Source organism: Pistacia vera, unplaced genomic scaffold, assembly GCF_008641045.1.
Source record: "Pistacia vera cultivar Batoury unplaced genomic scaffold, PisVer_v2 Contig617, whole genome shotgun sequence".
Lineage (NCBI taxonomy): Eukaryota > Viridiplantae > Streptophyta > Magnoliopsida > Sapindales > Anacardiaceae > Pistacia > Pistacia vera.
In genome coordinates, this window is record NW_022196465.1 from 440,521 (window position 1) to 460,536 (window position 20,016).

At 37.8% G+C, this 20,016-nt stretch overlaps 1 protein-coding gene across 1 annotated transcript; it reads left to right on the top strand.

Moving 5' to 3' along the window:
- The first annotated feature begins 683 nt into the window (after positions 1–683).
- Positions 684–8,287, top strand: LOC116110864 (MADS-box protein SVP-like). The gene is made up of 9 exons (XM_031397073.1): positions 684–773; positions 1,078–1,270; positions 5,937–6,015; positions 6,327–6,388; positions 6,477–6,576; positions 6,669–6,710; positions 7,322–7,363; positions 7,455–7,585; positions 7,996–8,287. The coding sequence occupies exons 2-9, from the start codon at positions 1,086–1,088 to the stop codon at positions 8,012–8,014; spliced, it is 660 nt and encodes a 219-aa protein (XP_031252933.1). The 5' UTR covers positions 684–773; positions 1,078–1,085; the 3' UTR covers positions 8,015–8,287.
- Positions 8,288–20,016: the final 11,729 nt, after the last annotated feature.

Below are 20,016 nucleotides of genomic sequence, written 5' to 3' on the forward strand. Positions count from 1 at the left end.
TTCTGACATCATTGTGACCTCACATCACTACTATTTTCTTCCCCAATCATCACTCACCAAAATCCTTCAAATCCTATTCCTATCGACCTCAGCAATCGCCAATTTTGCATAACCGTCTCTTCTAAGTCAAATTCTAATCAATCTCAACCACCAAAATTCAATCTTTTACTATTAAAAGACTTATAAGTTTCTCCTCTTAAAAACTTTATAGTTTAGATTAAGTTTACTTTTTATTCGTCGTTATAATATAAATTTAAGTAATAAAATAATATTTTAAAAATTTTTAGATAAAAAAATGTTATTAAACTATTATTTTGATAAATACAAGTCGTTAACTTAAAAATAGTGAGGATTTTAAATGGTTGAGATTAACAGATACAAGTCATTATTCCTATTAAGTAGTGGCAGCATGGCAATGTATGTACGGGAAGCGATTGTCCACATAAAAGAAACTAAAAAAAAACACTTATCTAAAATTTTAATTAAAATTTCGCATTGATCCATGTCTCATTAGTTGTGTCTTAATCAGTTCTATTCTATCTCTATTAACCTATACCTTAATTACTTAGTTAAGTATAAATATAAAAAATAAAATGAAGATAATAATTTAAAAAAAAAAAAAGAACTGTTTGGCTATAAAAGGGAAGGGAACCTTCCGTTCCTTGAACACACAACTATGTCTCTCCCTCTTTAAAATCGCTTTCTCCAATTAGTTTAGTGCCATTTGGTAGCTGTGTGAGATCAGTTCAGACCTAAAACACCACTCCGAGAAGGTAAATAAGAAACAAACACACACACACACAATAAAATCTTTAATCTGTCATTCTTCTGTAATTGTTTGCTTGTTCATGAGTTATGATTGGTGGGTTTTTTTTCTATTTTATTTTAAAACTTTTTTCTGGGTTTCTTAACCTGGATCTGAACCGGGTCTTTAACTAGGGTTTCTACTAGGATTCTCTCATAAATTGGAAGAAAATCCACTTCATTTTTACCCCTTTTAGTTCCATTTTATATGTATGGTTTCTTACTTTCTTATACTTAGAAAATGTGAAAGTTATGGGTTGATGATTTTTGGAGGGTGAAGAATGGCGAGAGAAAAGATCAAGATCAAGAAGATTGATAGCGTAACGGCCAGGCAAGTCACCTTCTCTAAGAGGAGGCGAGGTCTCTTTAAGAAAGCTGAAGAGCTTTCTGTTCTCTGTGACGCCGAGGTTGCTCTCATCATTTTCTCAGCTACTGGCAAGCTCTTTGAGTCCTGCAGCGCCTCCAGGTATTTTCCAATTCCATTTTTTTTTCTCTATATTAAAATTCCGTACGATAAATCTATAACTTTTCTTCTGTAACTCCACCTATTATTTCGGTCCTTTGTCTTCCCGTGTCTGCGTTTATGTGCTTTCGTCTCTTTGTCGTTGTGTTTGTCCGCGCGTGAGAGAGACTCCTTCAAGTTTTTACTCTTTCCCATTTCGTTCGATCTTTCAAGTAGCAAGAAAAAAATTTACAGAAGGGAATAAAGCAATTTCTTTGCTGAAATTCCGTGGTCGCTTTCAAAAAAACGTCGTACTTCGGTTCACATTCTCAGACTTGATTAATTCTATGGACTTTTAGAGTTTATAATAATTAAGAGTGAAAATCCTCACGGTCACTTGCAAGATCTTTGTTATCTCCTCCATTGAATGGCATTTTTAGATTTTCTGGTCAACAGCAGTCTGGCATCAGTCCTAAAACTTTGATTTCTATGGTTGCTTGTTACAGCGGGTACACAGACTTTGGCGGAGTCTCGATCCCGTTGTGACTTGTGGGTGACTTTTCTTGAAATATATACAGATCGCATAAAATCAGCGTCTCAAACATTTTCATCATATTCCTAATTGACCTATTATTTTGTCATAAAATAACAAAATAAATACCAATATTATAACTTTATCTCTGTATTTGAGCTCAACTACTTTAAATATTCAACGAGTTCAACCATATGATGAATGTACGTACGCATCTATTTAATTATTTAATTGGTGTCAAGGTGAGAAATATAAATATACATTATAACAATTATGTTATATGTCTTAAATTAAATATAAGAAGCAATTATTTCAGTTTATTTTTCGGGTCGCGTTCTGGCTTAATTACATTCCTTATTGCGTATCCAAATTTGAATACAACTATATAATCAATGATACTGTTATGGTAGTTAAGAAAATAAATATTGTAATAAATAAAATCGAGTGAGGATGCATGGGGGATGGGTTAAGGGTTAAATGTAAGTATTGTATATGTATAATTTTACCACAAACATATTAATAAATACTTAATTGTTTATTTTATAATAAGGTTTGAAGTTAAATATAGAGTTAATGATATGAACATATTAATACTTATATCATTTCATCAGTAAAATTATAAATAATTTCTGGGAGCATGTTTGGTAGAGTAGTTATTTATTGTGTTTGTTTGTGTATGAAATGGATACAAGGTTACAAGTAATCTATGTATGTTTGAAAGCAACTTCCAGACCTATATATTGATGGGTGTGAAAATGCTGTTAATTTTTATTTTTTTATTTTTTTTTAAATAGGAATTGATGTTAACATTTCATGATTTAAAAATCTGCTAGTACTTAGTGAAAAAACTGAACAATAATTAATACTGGTTGAAGTAGATGTTACAAGTTTTATTTTAATTAGCATTTTCTATCTTGATAAGAAAGAAGGATTTTACTCTGAAGGGAGAGGGGAGGAGTAAATATTAATATATTCAGTGTATTAAAGTTTTACTTTAATTTTGACATAGTTTGGTTCTAATATTTGAACATTATATTGTCTTAATTATAACAAATTACGCTCTCATAATTCAGCGAGACTAGCTGGAAATCAAGATAGATTGGCAAAGAATTTTTACTTGTTGATATTCAAAGTTATGATTGATGGTTAAACATCTTATGCCACATTCAGAAGCATTAATATTCAAACTTATGATTAATGTTCATGAATGTGTCATAAGACCATAAGTTTTTATATTTAAAAGCCTATTGAGTTTTTGAGAATGTTGGTATAATCCTTATCATTCAAGGTTCCGCATGAAAAGTCCTCCTGTATTTTTGGGTTTCCATAATAGCAGCCAGCCATTTAACTTTCTTGGTTTCAAAGGGTAGCTGATTTGAATAATAAGTGTTATCATTCTAATAAACATGATTAAGTTGGTCACCAAAACCGAGCCGGCCAATATTAATTTTACTTTTTACTTGAATGTGGCTAATAAAGGAATTAACCAAGCTCAAATCAAGCTGGATGTTGGTTTAAGGTGAAAGACTCTGGTTGACCTTCTGAATTAAGCTCGATGTTAGTTCATTTAAGGTGAAAGAGTCTAGCTAATTGACCTTCTAATGAGATTTTTTTGTACAAGGGTTTGAAAATGTTTGGTTCAGTTTTGGGTTGTTTAGCCTGGACTTGTATATCATATTTGTAAGTTTTTTAAGCTTGAACTTGAGTTGATCAGTTGATCTCATAAGTTGTGTGTGTGTCTATATATATATATATTCTTCTTAAGTGCAAACTTGAGTCAAGTTCTAATAATTATAGATATTGAAGATTGATTGTAACCATGTAAAAGTTGTTCAAAATTTATACTGACCTTACATTAGTCATCAATGAGTCTTATATGCATGAATGTGCTCTATTCTTAACAAGTTGAATTTAACTTTCTTCAATTTAAGCCAAAATTTTATAGTTTGATTATAAGTATAAACAAGCTTTTGAGAACTTTCATTGCATGTGGCCTTGTGAGGGTAAAATGTTGTGGACTTATGGTAGATTTGAGTTTGGAGTAAATTCTTATATTACTTTTGAAGAGTAGGTCTCCATGGCCTCAAACCGGATTCAATGGGAAAGGTCTATTTGTAAGGAAAAATCATGTATATTGACACTTAATTGTAAAAGGTATTAACATGATTAAGAATGTCTATGATACCATAGAGGTACTGCATCATCTATATTACTAATCAATATACCGTTGTTAAATAGTTTTTAAAATTAATAATTTGATCACATTTTATGATAAAGATTGATGAGAGAGAAATTTTCATAGGTGGTGTAAAAGCATTGGTTGGTTGTATAGATAACTTGGTACCTCTGTGGTATTATGTTTCACTACAATATCACTTGTTTTTCCTATTTCTTATTCAGTTACCTGTTTATTGAGGTGATAGTTGTGAACATGATCTTGCTTGAGCTGTTTATTCGGTTACCATGTGTATTATTATAATTAATTTGATATTAATCTTATTTCTTAGAGCTGCAGGGTTAAACTTATTACTTTGTTGGAAGCATAATTATTGTTAGATTAAATAATGAAGAAAACGATTTCAATAGGCTTTGTAATATCCAGTATACAAAATTATATATCCTCCTAAGAACTCTATTTCCATTATATAGCAATTCTTAATTCTTTCTATTATTATGCTGAACAATGATCTTCATGGTTTTCCTTTATAATCCTTGCTGCATCATCCACTGGGTAATTGTGTGTCAGTCGTATTGGATGCGGCACCTATATGTTGATTGCTATAGCAATACATCAATTCTGATTTCTACCATGAATTTGGGGATCAATATATGCATTTCTAAATTCCATTGAATGTGATTAACCCTATGACATAAATTATCATATAAACTATTACCATGTCTTTATGTTTTCATGGTTAAGTCTCTTGATTGAAATGCATGTGTTAAATTTCTAAGTTGGTTTATAAATAAGAAGTTGCTGCCTTGGCCATTTGATGTGAGCTGTAGTAGATAAAAATATGAATAATATATTTGCTTTAGCCAAGTGTTCTCCTAAACTGGGATCCTCCTTCATATGTGACTTCACCTCTCTTTATAGCCTTTCGGTCAATACATTTGAATAACAGAAGCTCTTCTCTGAACGAAATAGAGACAACAACAGGAACAAAATATAATAGTAAAACAAATCAAACAGTAAACAAAGAAAAAATAATACGTGCGATTTACCCTGGTTCACCCAATGTAGGCTACGTTCAGTTGAGTCAATATTATTACAATATGCCCTACCTCTTTCGTTTACAATGAATGAATTGCTCTAACACGTATAACAAGAGAAAAGTATGTTTATATACTAGGTTTAAGAGATTAAACCTAGTTTTACAAGGATTCTATTCCTAAGCCCAACCCAAAAAGGAATTAATAACTTAAAAGAAATTCTACAACGGTTATACATGGAAAAGCTCAAAACCCCCGAGTGCGTCTCCGTTACCCATTAATGCTGAAGTAGTCAACAACTCCAACATTCTCTTCATCATGCCATCGTTGAAAGGGAATCATATTATGCAGGCAAGGTGGTTATATCATATTATGTCCTTTGTTACTTGTTAGTAACAGAATCTCTGGGGCATGTTGACACCTTTTTACTCTAATTTTACAGTTTGTTCAGATTTTTATTCACTAGAACATAACATTGTGTTATAAAGTTGCTAAATTAAGGTGAGTGAACTTTGTTATTTAAATTAATTGGATATTACTTTTCATCTCTTGTAAATTTTCAAATGGCTAGGTTTTCTTGATTTTCACTTAAATTATCAGTCAATATGTCAGTTGAATGATTGTATTACGTTATAACTAATTACAAATGCTTAAATATATGGGGTGGATGATGGATGATTGGATGTAATGACAGATAACAAACATGTCATTTGGTGAATAGATAGTTCAGTTTGATTAAACATCATTATAATTTTATTTAGATCATATATATTATGAATAGGGTTTGATGCCTTCCCAGCTGATGGGATCTTTATTCTAGCAATTAATTGAAACCTCGCTTGCCATATAGTTCCAAACAGTGCTTTAACTAATCCTATACATGGCAAATTTTGCTATGAGTTCTGACCTGTCTAACATATTTAGTATATAAATTTTGTTGTGAAGCATGAAGGACATGATTTCAAGGTATAATCTGCACTCTAATAACATCGGAAAACTTGACCAGCCATCGCTTGAACTGCAGGTAACTTATTTGATCAGTTTTGTTAGATTATCATAACATAACTATGATTTGCTATGTACGTTTTTAAGAGGTTCTAAATGACTAAAGGAAAATGACATAGGGATGCCATTAGAATTTCTTAGATGAATTTTCCAAAAGGCTTGGGGTTCACTAATTTAACTTTTTAATTAAGCATACTTTTAACTGCAATGGAAGAGATTTCCAATTCACTTGCATTGGCTAACTTGGCATCACATATATAAATTTCTTCTTCCCAGTAATTGTCAAGCTTTACATATCAGAACTGACTGGCAAATTCCATTCTTATATAGCTGGAAAATAGCAACCACATCAGATTGAGTAAGGAAGTTGCTGATAAGAGCCATGAACTACGGTATATATTTTAATGTAGTTATATTGTTATTTTTACTTTGGTAAGTTAGCTAAAATTCCTTTATTATTAATATTACCTTTTATAATAGACAAATGCGAGGAGAAGATCTTAAAGGATTGAATATAGAGGAATTACAGCAACTGGAAAAAATGCTTGAATCAGGACTTGGGCGTGTTCTTGAAACAAAGGTTTACATTTTTCTTAATTTTATTGCAAACTAAGTATATATATCTACCATGATTCATGCAGGTGTTCATATGAGTTTTATTTTCCCTATCAGAGTGAACTGATTATGAACAAGATCTCTTCACTTGAAAGAAAGGTTAGAAGACAAATATTTAATTCTATCAATTATATTTTTTTCTTTTGGAGAATGTAAACTACAAATCTATGCCTTTTGTTCATGTTCTTTCTTACTAATTTAAAGCTAGCAGTCACTGTTTGTGGTAGAAGCAATAGTGTACTATAAGGATAACAAACAAGTTTCTCCATAAGGATATCTTAAATTGAGATCATCTCAAAGTCAGAGAGGAGATATTCATGGAAATACAGTATGTTTAAATAGATGATATGAAAATAATGTTTATCTATAATACATGAATCAACTAAAATATGTGGACTTTCACTTTTGAGAGTTTTTATTTTTTATATATATAATGACTTTAATTTTTTGGCATCAAAATTTTCCACAAAAGATCTTTCTATTTATAATATTAGCAATTTTCAAATGTACATGCAAATTTTCAGATTGCATTATAATTTTAAGGACACAGTTGTGAGCTATAGCTTAAGTTCTTTAATTTCCATGGTGGGTAATACTTTATACATATATCAAGGCTCTTCGGTTGAAGACCTCTCCAGTTTGCTGTTAATTATCAAGATATCATAAGTCAAGAGTTCTATCTTGAGTTTTCAACTTGGTATTATTTGCAGGGAGCACAACTATTGGAGGAGAATAGACGACTAAAACCGAAGGTATAAGAGTTCATTTTGGTGGACTATTATAATAATTTTATTTATTTCATTTTATTTGAAAATGGCGAGGGATCTTTCAAATTTGGAACAGGTGGCCAACTTGTATAAGCGAAAAAGCTTGATTATCAGTATTGGGTCATCAGAATCTGCTACTAATGTTTGCAGCTCCAGCAGCGGCCCGCCTACAGCGGATGACAGTTCTGATACTTCTCTCAAATTAGGGTAAGCTTAATTATCAGTATAGGGTCATGCATATATAAATAAATCTTGAAGAATACTACACTTACAAAAGTATTTTACAAAGATCTTCATACAAAGTGATGTGATAAAAAATGAATAGAAAAATAAATTTAATAAGTTTGATTTTTTGTTTTATTCTTCCATTCATTTTTGTCAACTTACTTTGTATGAAAATCTTTGTAAGTGTAATATTATTGATAAATCTTATCTCCCAATTCAATAGTTTAAGCTTATCACAATGTTTTTGCATTTTGATAAAAGAGACGAGACCGAGAAAGCAACCTTAATATTGATACAATAATTAATGCGAAGTCAACACGCAAGGGTACTGCTGGACATTTCTAATTTTCTTTTGATCAATTTTTTGCTTCTTTAACTATTTTATTTTGTAGGCTTCCCTTCCCTTGCTGAATTGGAGAAGACGAAGTGGATTTCTTCCGTGTGTCGGATAAAACAGCCCAGGGATCGCCCAACATGCAAGTGGATTTTTCGGTTGGGTAATATAGTCTAGCATAGGCCACATACTTGAGAGGTTATGGGCCTCTCGAGTACATGATATTGTTTAGCATAGGAGCTTCCCTAGTACATGTATTGGCCCTCCTTTTCAAAACTTACACACTACCACGTTCCATTGTTTCTAAACAATCAAAATGTTGGTATATATTTATCTGTCCTTATTTTTTTAAAGTATTTTGACATATATATATATATATATATATAGAGAGAGAGAGAGAGAGAGAGAGAGAGAGAGAGAGAGAGAGAGAGAGAGAGAGAGAGAGAGAGTATTATCCTGAATAATAATAAAAAATATTTTATTTTCTTTTTCTTGCTTTTGAAATAAACAGAATCAATCTCAAGGGGTTGGCCTGGTAATTAGAGAAGTTTATTCTTTTCTTTGAGTTTTTAGATTTAAATCTTGGGATTACTCATCATAATAATAGTAGTTTTTCAGACTTTTTAGGCTTGTAGGGTGTTTAATGAACTTTGAGAATTAGTAAAAATACGTATAAATTGGCTTGGATATTTCAATTATCAAAAAAAGAAATAAACAAAATCCATTTATTAAGTCAAGAAAATGTTAAAATATTTGTAAAAGTTGCTTAAATATCAATAATTTTAGAGTAAATGTTACTCTAATATCAAACACTGGAGGGAAGTATAATAAGGTATACTGTTGCTTCAGAGTTTAGTATTATTATATTGTTGCTTTCTTTATCTTGAAATACATCCATACGAAGTTTGAAAAAGAATGAAAGATAAATGTACTTGACATTTTATTATAATGTGTAATGCCATCGAAAAATTAAAATCAGAATAATTTTCTAATGAAGCATAGTACGCGTGCACATCGATGCTGACATGTGGCCTCAGAATAATGGAAATGGTCATCGTGATTCCTGCTAGAATCACCATAAAGTTCACAATTAATTAATTTATTTTAAGCTATCCAGTGGATCAATTTAATTTAATTGGTTGACAATTAGTTATTTTGACTCGAGTTTTCCAAAAAAGGACTCCAGGCACATGCAAGCAAAATATTTGAGTCGTAATAGTAATTAACATTTTATCTAATCTGATGAGGTGTCCAACAGTCCACCTGAAGCTTCTTGGTCTCCTCAACTATGGATTTGGTTTGTATTACTATAATTAATTAACACTTACCACCATTTTTCTAAATTCTAGGGTATTGGACTTTCTTTGACATTTATTTATTTTACGAATAGACATCCTTCCTAAATAGATGGAATCATGCAAGAACTTCAATAATCAAATTAATTATATTATGGTTTTACATGTTATATATTGATTATAATGTTTGTTATGCCTAAAAATAAAAGCCGACATATGTTGACGTAATCAAGCATCAATCAACATCTAACAAACCATTTTATCCTTCAAAACTTGACATGTATCCAAAGGTAAAAGGAAAATAGCTATTAAGATCCAATCCGCCTCAAGGATTTGTGTCTCGGTGAATTTTGTTCACACACTTGTCCAAACCCCATTTAATTTAAAGATATAAGTGGGAGTTCTCAACAAATGGGAAGACAAGAAGGATCTTCACGACATCAAACCACTTACAAAATGTAATCATTACCTTGAGCAAAACGGGTATAAATAAGCAGCTTCCCCTCATAAAATAGAGGTTAGATACACACGAATTTCACAAAGAAAATAGCAAAGGCACACTACTAGAAAGAGACTGACTTGACATTCTCTTATAACACAAACACTTGTAATCTCATATTGCAGATTGCAATCTCTTGTAAATTTGTGCAACGATCAGAAAGAAAGACTTATATGAACAACCACAATGAATGTAGGATTCACTTTAAGCATCTAAACCACTATAAAAACTCTCTTATCCACTTTATTTTATGTATTTGCTTGCTACTATTATCATAGTACCTCACCCACTCGCTATAGTCTGCTCACATGTGACTTCTTAGCATTTTGTACGCGCGAAGTTGTTGGTGTCAAAATCCAACATCAACAATGTTAGACTTACAAAGAAATCTTATAAATATTTCTGTACAGAGTGATGTGGCAAAAAATGAACGGAAAGTGAACATGATGAGTTTGACTTTTTGTATTAATTCTTCCAACCACATCACTTTGTATAAAAATCCTTCTATGATTTATTTATACCTCTAGCATTACTCATATATTTAAGATATATATAGATACTATTTCGTTTATTTATTTTTTTTGGAGGTAGGAGCAGTGAAAGGGGTGAGAGAACGTTGTAAAAGAAGTTGATAAGTGAAGAACCACATAACAAAAAAAGCTACTAGAATTGAGATTTAATCAATGATGGATTCCAATTGCTTGTTCCTATTGTCATGACCACTAAGGATGCCTGAGCTGTCGAATCATATAAAATGACGTTGCATATAAAAGGTTTCGTACATCGAATGTATTTATAATCATTCAAAGATGAGATGAGTAACATACACACTCAGATTTTCTCCGCATGGAAGGACATATGATGATCCCAGAAGAAGTAGGGATGTGGTCACTCCCAGCAGTCCCCACCTAGGAGATGGATAACTACTTTCACTCACATGGATGAGATTCTTATCTTTCATTGTTTTTCTTTCCAAGAATCTCCAGTTTATTTTTATGAAATCTACTTTGTATAAATTATCTCTGAGTGATCGAGTGGTTCGATAGGGATTCTTAGGTGTATTACTCAAGAGATCTTGAGTTCAAGTCCCTCATTGAGTGCTAATAGGGGTAACCACTGGAGTTCTGGTCGATAGTTTTAGCGTCATAGGAGATTAGTTGAGGTGCACGTAAGCTAGTTAGGACACCCTCAATTAAAAAAAAAAAAATCTACTATGAATATATTATATTCTCCAACTACTAAAAAAAAAAATATAAATTAAATTTACTACTTAATTAAATAAATGTGTATTGAAGTTCCTACATGCTTTATGTAAATTGTAGAAGATCCAGAAGTAGGAAGCATGGCCTCTCTCTAATTTGTGTAAAAGTGGTGGAATGCAGACTGTTTAATCAATGTCGATGCTCTAAATCTGCATGAATGGGATTTTTCCAGAACCAACTAAAACTGGGCCTCCTATGAAAGATTGAAACCTCGAAAACTCTTTTTCTTTTGTTACATTTAGGTGCATCATATTTTTATTCCCTTTTTATGTTAAAACTTATTTTTTTTCTTTTAACATTAATTCACATTAATCTTTTTTTTTTTTTTTTTTTTTTTAAATGTGTTATGCTGGAAAAAGTAGGGTTGACGTGGAGCCTCGTCAATAAAGGATAGTCAGAGTTTAGAAGGTTTCTGCACCGTCCAGATGCAGTCACGTCGTGCCTAGCACAAGTGGCATGGCTCCTGTCAGTGCAGCAAGTGAGTACCAGGCCAGCAAGCGGCTGGAGATCGCCCACGTGTCAAAGCCCTATTTTAATCGAGGAAATCCTTAGGGCAAGTGATCAATGGGACGAAAAGAAAAGATTTGCATGGCACCTACCCGCTTGCAACTTTCATATTCATTACCTTAAACTTTCCCACTATAAATAGAAGACTTCCCTCCCATTTGAGGGGATTAGCTGATTTTACACTGAAATAGCTTTCTCTCTCTCTCTCTCTCTCTCTCTCTCTCTCTAAACTGTAACTCAACTCACTGAACGTGACCTGATCACTCTCTCTTATTAATACAATAGCAGTGGATGTAGGATTCGCTTTAGAGCATTTGAACCACTTTGAATATTGCTCTTCACCTTTTACTTGATTCAATCCCCTCATATCACGTGTGACTTCCAAGTCATTTTAGAATTTTACACGTGCGAGTAGTTGGTGTCAAAATCAAGCATCAACAATTTGACGCTAGAAGGAGGGCCTGATTTAGTACCTACTCTTCATCAGAAAAATCTCTGACTAATCGGTCCCACAACAACAAATGGCTCGCGGTTTTGAATCTGAGCGAACCAATCATGGCAATGAAGAAATCCCCCAGATCCAGGAGGACACTTCTCCCAAAATGCCGCCAGTCTAGCAGAATACCACGGGGGATATTCCTTCAAGCTCGCGGCTCAACCTAGTTGTTATGAGTTACCTAGAGAGGTTTAATAATACTCTTCAAACGGTCCGCCAAAGGCTAAACCAATTGGATCGGGTCATGCCACCCGAATCCAATGAGTCAGTGCCACTACAAAAAACGCCCACAGGTCACGTGAAAGCGTAGAAAAAGGCGAAAGCCCATACCGCGCGCACTGTATCGCGTCAGAGAAAGGGAAAGCAAGTGGTGCACGGCGAGCCCAAGGGCTCCGAGGGACTAGCAAACACTAATCGCGCCCCGCGTAGAATACTCATGGCATTGCGACTCAACAACATGTCGCAGCATGAGCCGTCCCGCATCACGTCACACGAGCACTCCCACAAAAGTGCAAGGCGGGGAGATTCGCAATATCGCCAAAATGACGACTTCGATCATCGTCGTGTATGGGATTCTCATGGTTTGCGGGTCGGTTCGTACCATTGTAGAGGTACGGAAGACTCCTCGAATCACACGGCTCTAGCCAACGTGTGCCAAGATTGGTCGGAGCTTCCAGCTGAGGTGAGGAAGAGTCCGATTTGCGGTCTTTCCTTAACCGCAACCGTGAGGGTCGAACCCACATTGCGGAAAGTGATCCCTAGGTAGCTCTGCTGCCTCAGATTGAAGAACTACAGTAAGCTCTGGATTAGCTTAAGGCTCAGCAGAATGAGCAAGGGCAGGTCGCAGAGGAGTCTCCCTTTTATGCGGCAGTGTTAGCTACCCTTCTCCCATCGAGATTCAGAATGCCCGACATGCAAGCATTCGATGGGAATTCTGATCTGCAGGATCATTTATACGAGTTCAACGATCTCATGGAATTCCACCAAGTCTCTGACTTGGCAAAATGTCGTTGCTTGGCAATAACCCTTACCACCCATGCCAAGCACTGGCTCAGGTCGCTTCTAGCAGGATTGGTCGGCTCATGGCCTCAAATGAGCTCGACATTTGTGAGGCACTTCCAGGTGAACAGGAAGTTCTCAATGCCGCTAAGCTACCTAAGTAATATACGGCAGTAAAGCGATGAACCCCTCCAATTTTATATAGATAGGTTCCACATGGAGCTCCACAAAGTGGCTCATACTCCCGAAGAGTCTGTTCGGACTCTTATTGTTGCGGGGTTTGCCCACAGACTGACTTATGGAAGAAACTGTAATCTGAGGATGATGTTTCCCTCACTCGCTTCTACAACCTTATTGAAAAGTACCTCCAGATCGAAAGTTCCATGACAGCTCTTAGTTGCCATGACCCTGGTCTGTCGGCCAGTGCTCCCAACCGAGGGGAGAATAGGAAGGTTGATCGTAAATGGGCTAATGATAATCAGCGAAAAGAAAAGAAGCAGCAGTACGAGACCAAGAAATCTTATGCCCCAGTTCCTTATCGCGATCGCGACAAGAGTCAATACACTCATCTGAATACCTCAGTATCGGCTATTTTGGATAAATCAGAGGAGGCTGGTTTGCTCAGAGATTCCGAGCCCATGAAGAATCCTCTCTCAACCAGAAACAATGAAAAGTACTGTCGTTATCATCGGGATAATGGGCACCACACCGATGAGTGTCGGGCCCTCAAGCAAGCAATTGAGTACCTCATTAAACAGGGGCACTTCAAAGAGTATGTTGATGACTCAGCTCCCGTTTGGGAGAAAAATCGAGAGGAACCAGGGAAGAGGCGTTGTGGTCACAAATGTCTCTACAATGTGGGGATCATCTTTAGAGGATCACACTCTGCGGGGAACTCTCGAGGTGCCTAAGAAATGTATGCTTGAGAAGCTCGTCATGACCCTATAAGTGTCATGACCATGACGCCGCGACCCCCCAAAGTTCGCAGAGAGGAGGAAATCACCTTCCCCGAGAAAAATGTTACACGGTTGCATCATCTCCATGAGGATGCTCTCGTCATCATGCCTGAAATAGGTCGGTGCAAAGTCCACAGGATACTAGTGGGCAATGGAAGTGCCATGAATATCTTATTTCAGCGAGCCTTCGAGAAAATGAAAATGGACAAGGCATATCTGAAGCCTGCCTCTATCCCTTTGTACGGTTTCACCGAGAATCATTTGATTCCCAAGGGAGCAATCTCACTCCAGGTCACGTTGGGAGAAACCAACGAGATGACCAAAATGATTGAGTTTTTAGTAGTAAACTATTTGTTTGCCTTCAACGACATTTTGGGACAACTTCTACTGCGAAACTTCAAGGCAGTCACCTCAATATACCATCTGAAGATGAAGTTTCCCACCCTGACGGGGATAGGGGAAGTAAGTGGATCTCAATGTGCATCTCGCGACTGTTATGTAAGGACAGTGCAGATGGTGTGTAAGGGAAAAGGAATGCCGGTTGACATCCTCGAGTAGGCAATGGCGATTAACAGGATCAAATCATAGCCGGCCCGGTTGAGGATAACATGGACACTCGCATCCAAGAATGCCCTCACAGTGGGCTAGTGGAGGACCTATCCGAGGTGTCGGTCGATCAAAGTGAGCCAACCCGAATGTTGAGGATTGGGAGTAATCTCAACCCTCAGCTCGCCAATGACCTGACTAGTTTCTTCAAGGAAAATATCGATGTATTCGCATGGACTCATGTTGATATGGTCGGGATATGCTCGAATTTTATATGTCATGCCCTGAATATTGATAATGCAGTCAGGCCAGTTCGCCAAAAGAGAAGGGCAATGAACCCTGAGCGATATGCCACCTTGAAAGTAAAGGTGGATAATCTTCTCTTAAACGGATCCATCCGAGAGACACTTTACCTAAGCTGAGTTGCCAACCTGGTCTTAGTAAAGAAGCCTAACGGCAAATAACGGACCTGTGTTGACTTTACTGACCTTAATAAAACATGTCCAAAGGATAGCTTTCCTTTATCAAGGATCGACTAGCTCGTCAATGCCACCTCTGGGCACGAGCTGTTAAGTTTTATGGACGCCTACTCGGGATATAATCAGATTCCGATGTATGTGCCGGACGAAGGGCATACCTCATTTGTTATAGATTGGGGGTTGTATTGCTATAAGGTCATGCCCTTGGGCCAAAAAAACGCTAGGGCGACTTACTAGCGACTGGTTAATCGAATGTTTTCTGAGAAAATCAATGGAAGTCTATGTTGATGACATGCTAGTCAAATTGCATGTCACTTCAGATCAGATAGCATATCTCGCTAAGATGTTTGGTATACTGTGAAGGTACAAAATGAAGCTTAATCCTCTCAAGTGTTCGTTCGGAGTATCCTCATGAAAATTCCTAGGATATATGGTTAACCAAAGGGGAATGGAAATCACCCCAAAAAGATTCAAGCTTTCCTTAACATGAGAAGCCCGACCAACCAAAAACAGGTTCAGAGTCTCAATGGAAGAATAGCAGCTCTCAGTCGCTTCATATCAAGGGCCACAGATCGCTGCTTGCCATTTTTCAATATACTCAAGGCCAACAAGAAGTTCAAGTGGACTCCAGACTACAAACAGGATTTCCAGAGTGTAAAAGAGCACCTTAAAAAGCCACCTCTGCTGTCCAAGCCACTCCCTTAAGAAATTCTTCTCCTGTATCTATCCGTCTCTCAGTATGCGGTTAGTATAGCTTTGATTCAGGAAGAAAACAAAGTCCAATGGCCAGTATATTACGCGAGCAGGCGTCTACTAGACGCCGAAATGCGGTATCCAGAAATGGAGAGATTAGCTTATGCCCTACTGGTCGCCTCCAGAAAGTTGCGACCTTATATCCATGCTCACGCTATCCAAATATTGACTAACTACCCGCTCAGGCAAGTTCTTCAAAAGCCAGAGGCTTCGGGTAAGTTGCTCAAATGGGCGATGGAGCTAAGTTAGTTCGATCTGCAGTACAGACCGAAACAACAATTAAAGGGCAGGCTGTTGCCGATTTCATTTCAAAGTTTTCACACCAACCGATTCAGGAATCCAAGCAATAGTCCAGCGAAGTCACCTAGGAAACTATTTAGAATCTATCGACCTGGAGCCTCTATGTCGATGGATCCTCAAACAAGAAAATGGCCGGGACAAGTCTTCTCCTCCTTAGTCCCAAGGGGACTCGCATCCATGGTATTCTTCGGTTTGGGTTCAAAGCTACCAACAACGAGGCCGAGTATGAAGCACTGCTCGTTGGTCTGCAGTTGGCAAAAGAAATGGAGTCAATTGCAATCAGTTATCACAGCGACTCCATGCTACTTGTTAATCAAATTTTGGAAGAGTATCAAGTCAAGGAAGAAAACATGATCAGTTATCTGAAAAAAGCTAAGGCCTCACTCGAGTCTTTTAAGCACTTCACGATCACGTAGATTTCTAGAGACAGTAATTCTATCCGGGATGCCTTGGCAAGAATAGCCTCGTCGCTAGACTCGGATGCACCAGAAAGTATTCCTGTTCGATACATAGATATCCCAAGTATCAGCTCGCCCAAATAGACCGTGGTCACAATCGAATCAGTTTTCTGGATGACCTCAATTATTCAGTATCTCCGAGATGGGACCTTGCCCAATGAAAAGACTGAAGCAAGAACCTTGTGAACCAGAGCTACTCGTTACACACTTGTAGGAGATAAGTTGTACAAGCGAGGATTTAGTGCCCCTCTTCTCCGATGTGTAACCAACGAGGAAGCAGACTATATCATGAGGGAGATATATGAAGGATCTGCGGTAATCACATTGCCTCGCGATCCCTCGCTAACAAAGTTGTTCGTCAAGGGTACTACTAGCCCCTGATTCAACAAGATACCTTCAACTTTGTAAAAAAAGTGTGACAAGTGCCAACATTTTGTGAACACACCGCAAGCTCCTTCCCACCAGCTGATAACTATGACCAGCCCTTAGCCATTCTCTATGTAGGGAATTGATCTTATTGGACCTATGCCACCCGAAAAGGGAGGGGTCAAGTATACTGTGGTCGCGGTGGATTATTTCATCAAGTGGGCCGAAGCTGAACCCTTGGCCGTGATCATTACTAAGAAGCTGAAGGACTTCGTCTTCAAAAATATAGTGTATCGCTACGGAATTCCTCATACACTCATAAATGATTATAGAAAGCAGTTTGACAACGAGGAATTCAAGCAGTTTTGCGATGAGTTGGGGATCCATAAAAAGTTCGCCTCAATTGCAAAACCGCAAGCCAATGGCCAGGTTGAACCTGTCAACAAGACCATTAAGCATACTCTGAAAGCAAAGCTTGGCGCTGCCAAGGGAAATTAGGTCAACGACCTCCTAGAAGTCCTATGAGCATACAGGACAACTCCAAGAACCTCTACTTTAGAAACGTCTTTCTCGCTAGCATATGGCTACGAGGCTATGATCCTAGTGGAAGTGGGGGCTGGTTGACTTTGGAAGGACTTGTTCAATGAAATAGACAATGAAGCATTTTTGCGTGCAAGTCTGGAGTTAGTTGAAGAACACCGCAACAAAGCTCGATTAAGGATAGCAGTCTACCAGCAGTGTGCGAAAAGATTCTTTGACTCTAAAGTCAGGAGAAGAGACTTTCAGGTCGACGACCTGGTTCTGAAAGAAGTCATTCTCGATACAAAGGAACCAAGCATGGGAATGTTGGGACCGAACTAGGAGAGCCCATACCGCATCGCTAAGGTGATACGATCGGGGACTTATCACCTCAAAAGGCTCAACGGTTCTGAAGTATCGCGAGCTTGGAATGTTGAGCATCTTTGTCCCTATTATCAATAATTTCGAACTCACTCTTTTAATTTCCTCGTAAAAGTTCCCTTGAAAACTTTGTAATTAAGATCGATGTTAAGCCAAATTCATCTTGTATAAATGTATGATTTTGTTCCTCGCATTGTTTTTATCTTTCTGTTCGCAAATGTAATGTTTGTGAAGTACAAAAAAGTATAAGGGCTCACAAATAATTTAATATCGCAAATAGCTAGAGGACATCCCCCTGTTCGCATATGTAATGTTTGTGAAGTACGAAAGATTATAAATGCTCACAAATAATTTAAAAAAATGATCATTTTATTCATAAATTTCTACAAGAGAATATGCAAAGACAGTCAAAAGCAAGGTTGTGGGAAAAATAAAGGCAGAAGTGATCACTGGTCTTCGTCCCTAGGCCCTGAAGATGCGACCTTGGTATCTCCAGGTTGGCCGCCGACCACATAGTCAACTGTCGGGTCCTCTGGGACGTACTCCTCCGGTTGATCCTCTTCCACGTGAGGCCCTAGACCTTCATCCTCATCCTCATCAGCTCTCGCCATCGGATCCTCTAGTAATCATTCAGAAGGTCGGTGAGGTCCATGGTCGAGTTCTTTGGCCAAAGGGCATAAATGGACTGAATCGACCAGTCAGCAGCTTTCCTCTCAATTTCCAATTCTTGTCGCTTCATCTCTTCAGTTAATGAAGCGACTCGCCCTTGGGATAATTCAAGGTCCGCCTTGAGTGCCCTCCTCTACTTCTCGGAAGTTTCCCACAATCGATCTCTCTCTTCCTCCGCCCGCAATGCCAGCTCAGAGTTCGCTTGTAGCTCCAACTCTTTCTCGCCAGCCTCTTTGGTGAGTCTGGTCACTTTCCTTTGAAGCTGTTTAAGCTTCTCTCCCCTCTTCTCCAGCTCGGCCTTCTGGAAGTCCACCGTGTGAAGAGCAGAGTTCCTCTCCTACATGTACTGGTTTGTCTGAACGATGTGCAAGCTCAGCTCTTCTTTCGCAGCTGCTAAGTCGTGCCTCAACTGCATGTTCTCTTCCTTTAGCTCGAAGAGTTGCCCGGAAGCTTCAAGTTGGATCTTTTGTTGGGTCAGGTGCATGGCGAGCAAAGACTGCATAGTGAAATAAGCAAACATTAGACTATCTCCTTAAAAAGAGTAAAGCATTGGAAAGTCCTCGACGAGGACAAACCGTCTTACCTGGCTTTGCATTTAAACCGCCCTAATCATCAGGTCTGCATTGTTGGAGGCCACGAGCTCTTCAAAGACTTTGGCAAGTTGGCACTCCAAAAGGGTGAACACCACCAACTGCAGGTGCTCCGGAAGTTGACCCATAGAGTCCAACACTGGTGTGTCAGCTCCTGAAGCAAAAGGCACCTCACCAGCTGACCCTTTGCCTTCTCTCCTCCCGGAAGCCGCGACCTTCCTTTGTCCCCTATGCAGATAGACCAGTGTAACCCTAATCGCGCGCCTCGAGCTCTCTCCCGAGCGAAAAGCCTAATAAGGTTGTGACCTCCCAAGCTGCACCCCCAAGCTCTCCGACTCAGACTCTGATTCCTCGGGCTGCAGCACCCTTCTTTTCTTGGACTTTTGGCTCGTGGTCTTTTGCTTTAGGCATGCGGCCGTAAGCTGAGAAGGTTCTGCAGATTATTCGGTAGGTGGTTGCGCCCCCACCTGCGCTCCTTCGATAAGGGTGTCGCTAGGGCCCGCCTTGGCTAGTTTCGTGGCACCGACCCGAGGGAAAACTAACCCCCTCTTTCTCAATGACCTTGGCACTTTGGGTGACATATTCGATGCACACAGGTACTGTTAGTAAAAGAGTTCGCTATGTGCAAAAGCAAAAATTTGAAAAGACTGCGTACACTTACGAAGTAAGGGTTCCAAAGTCGCTTCAGAATTAAAGAAGTCGTACTTCCTCAAATTGGCAGTTGTCACGAGCAGTTTCACATCGCGACAGTGATCTGGCAGGTTACCGAATGAAACTATTCGGTTGAAGTCAGAGAGATATGTCTACCCGGTCGACTTGTTTCTTACAAAGAGACAAGAAAGATCATTGGAAAGTAAATCCCAAAAAGAAAAGAAAAAATTCACTAAGTACAAAAAAGGAAGACCTACTCGGCTCCCTAAAGTGGCAGATGTCATCGTAATGGAAAAAGAAAAACTTGGTCTCGTATGCCCCAACATTACTGGGATAATTGAATATGCCTCCCT

Excerpts from the sequence above, each read along its gene's own strand:
- LOC116110864 (XM_031397073.1), top strand. The coding sequence starts at position 1,086 with ATGGCGAGAGAAAAGATCAAGATCAAGAAGATTGATAGCGTAACGGCC. Across the intron at positions 1,271-5,936 it reads GAGTCCTGCAGCGCCTCCAG|CATGAAGGACATGATTTCAA; the intron begins GTATTTTCCAAT and ends TTTGTTGTGAAG. Across the intron at positions 6,577-6,668 it reads GGCGTGTTCTTGAAACAAAG|AGTGAACTGATTATGAACAA; the intron begins GTTTACATTTTT and ends TTTCCCTATCAG.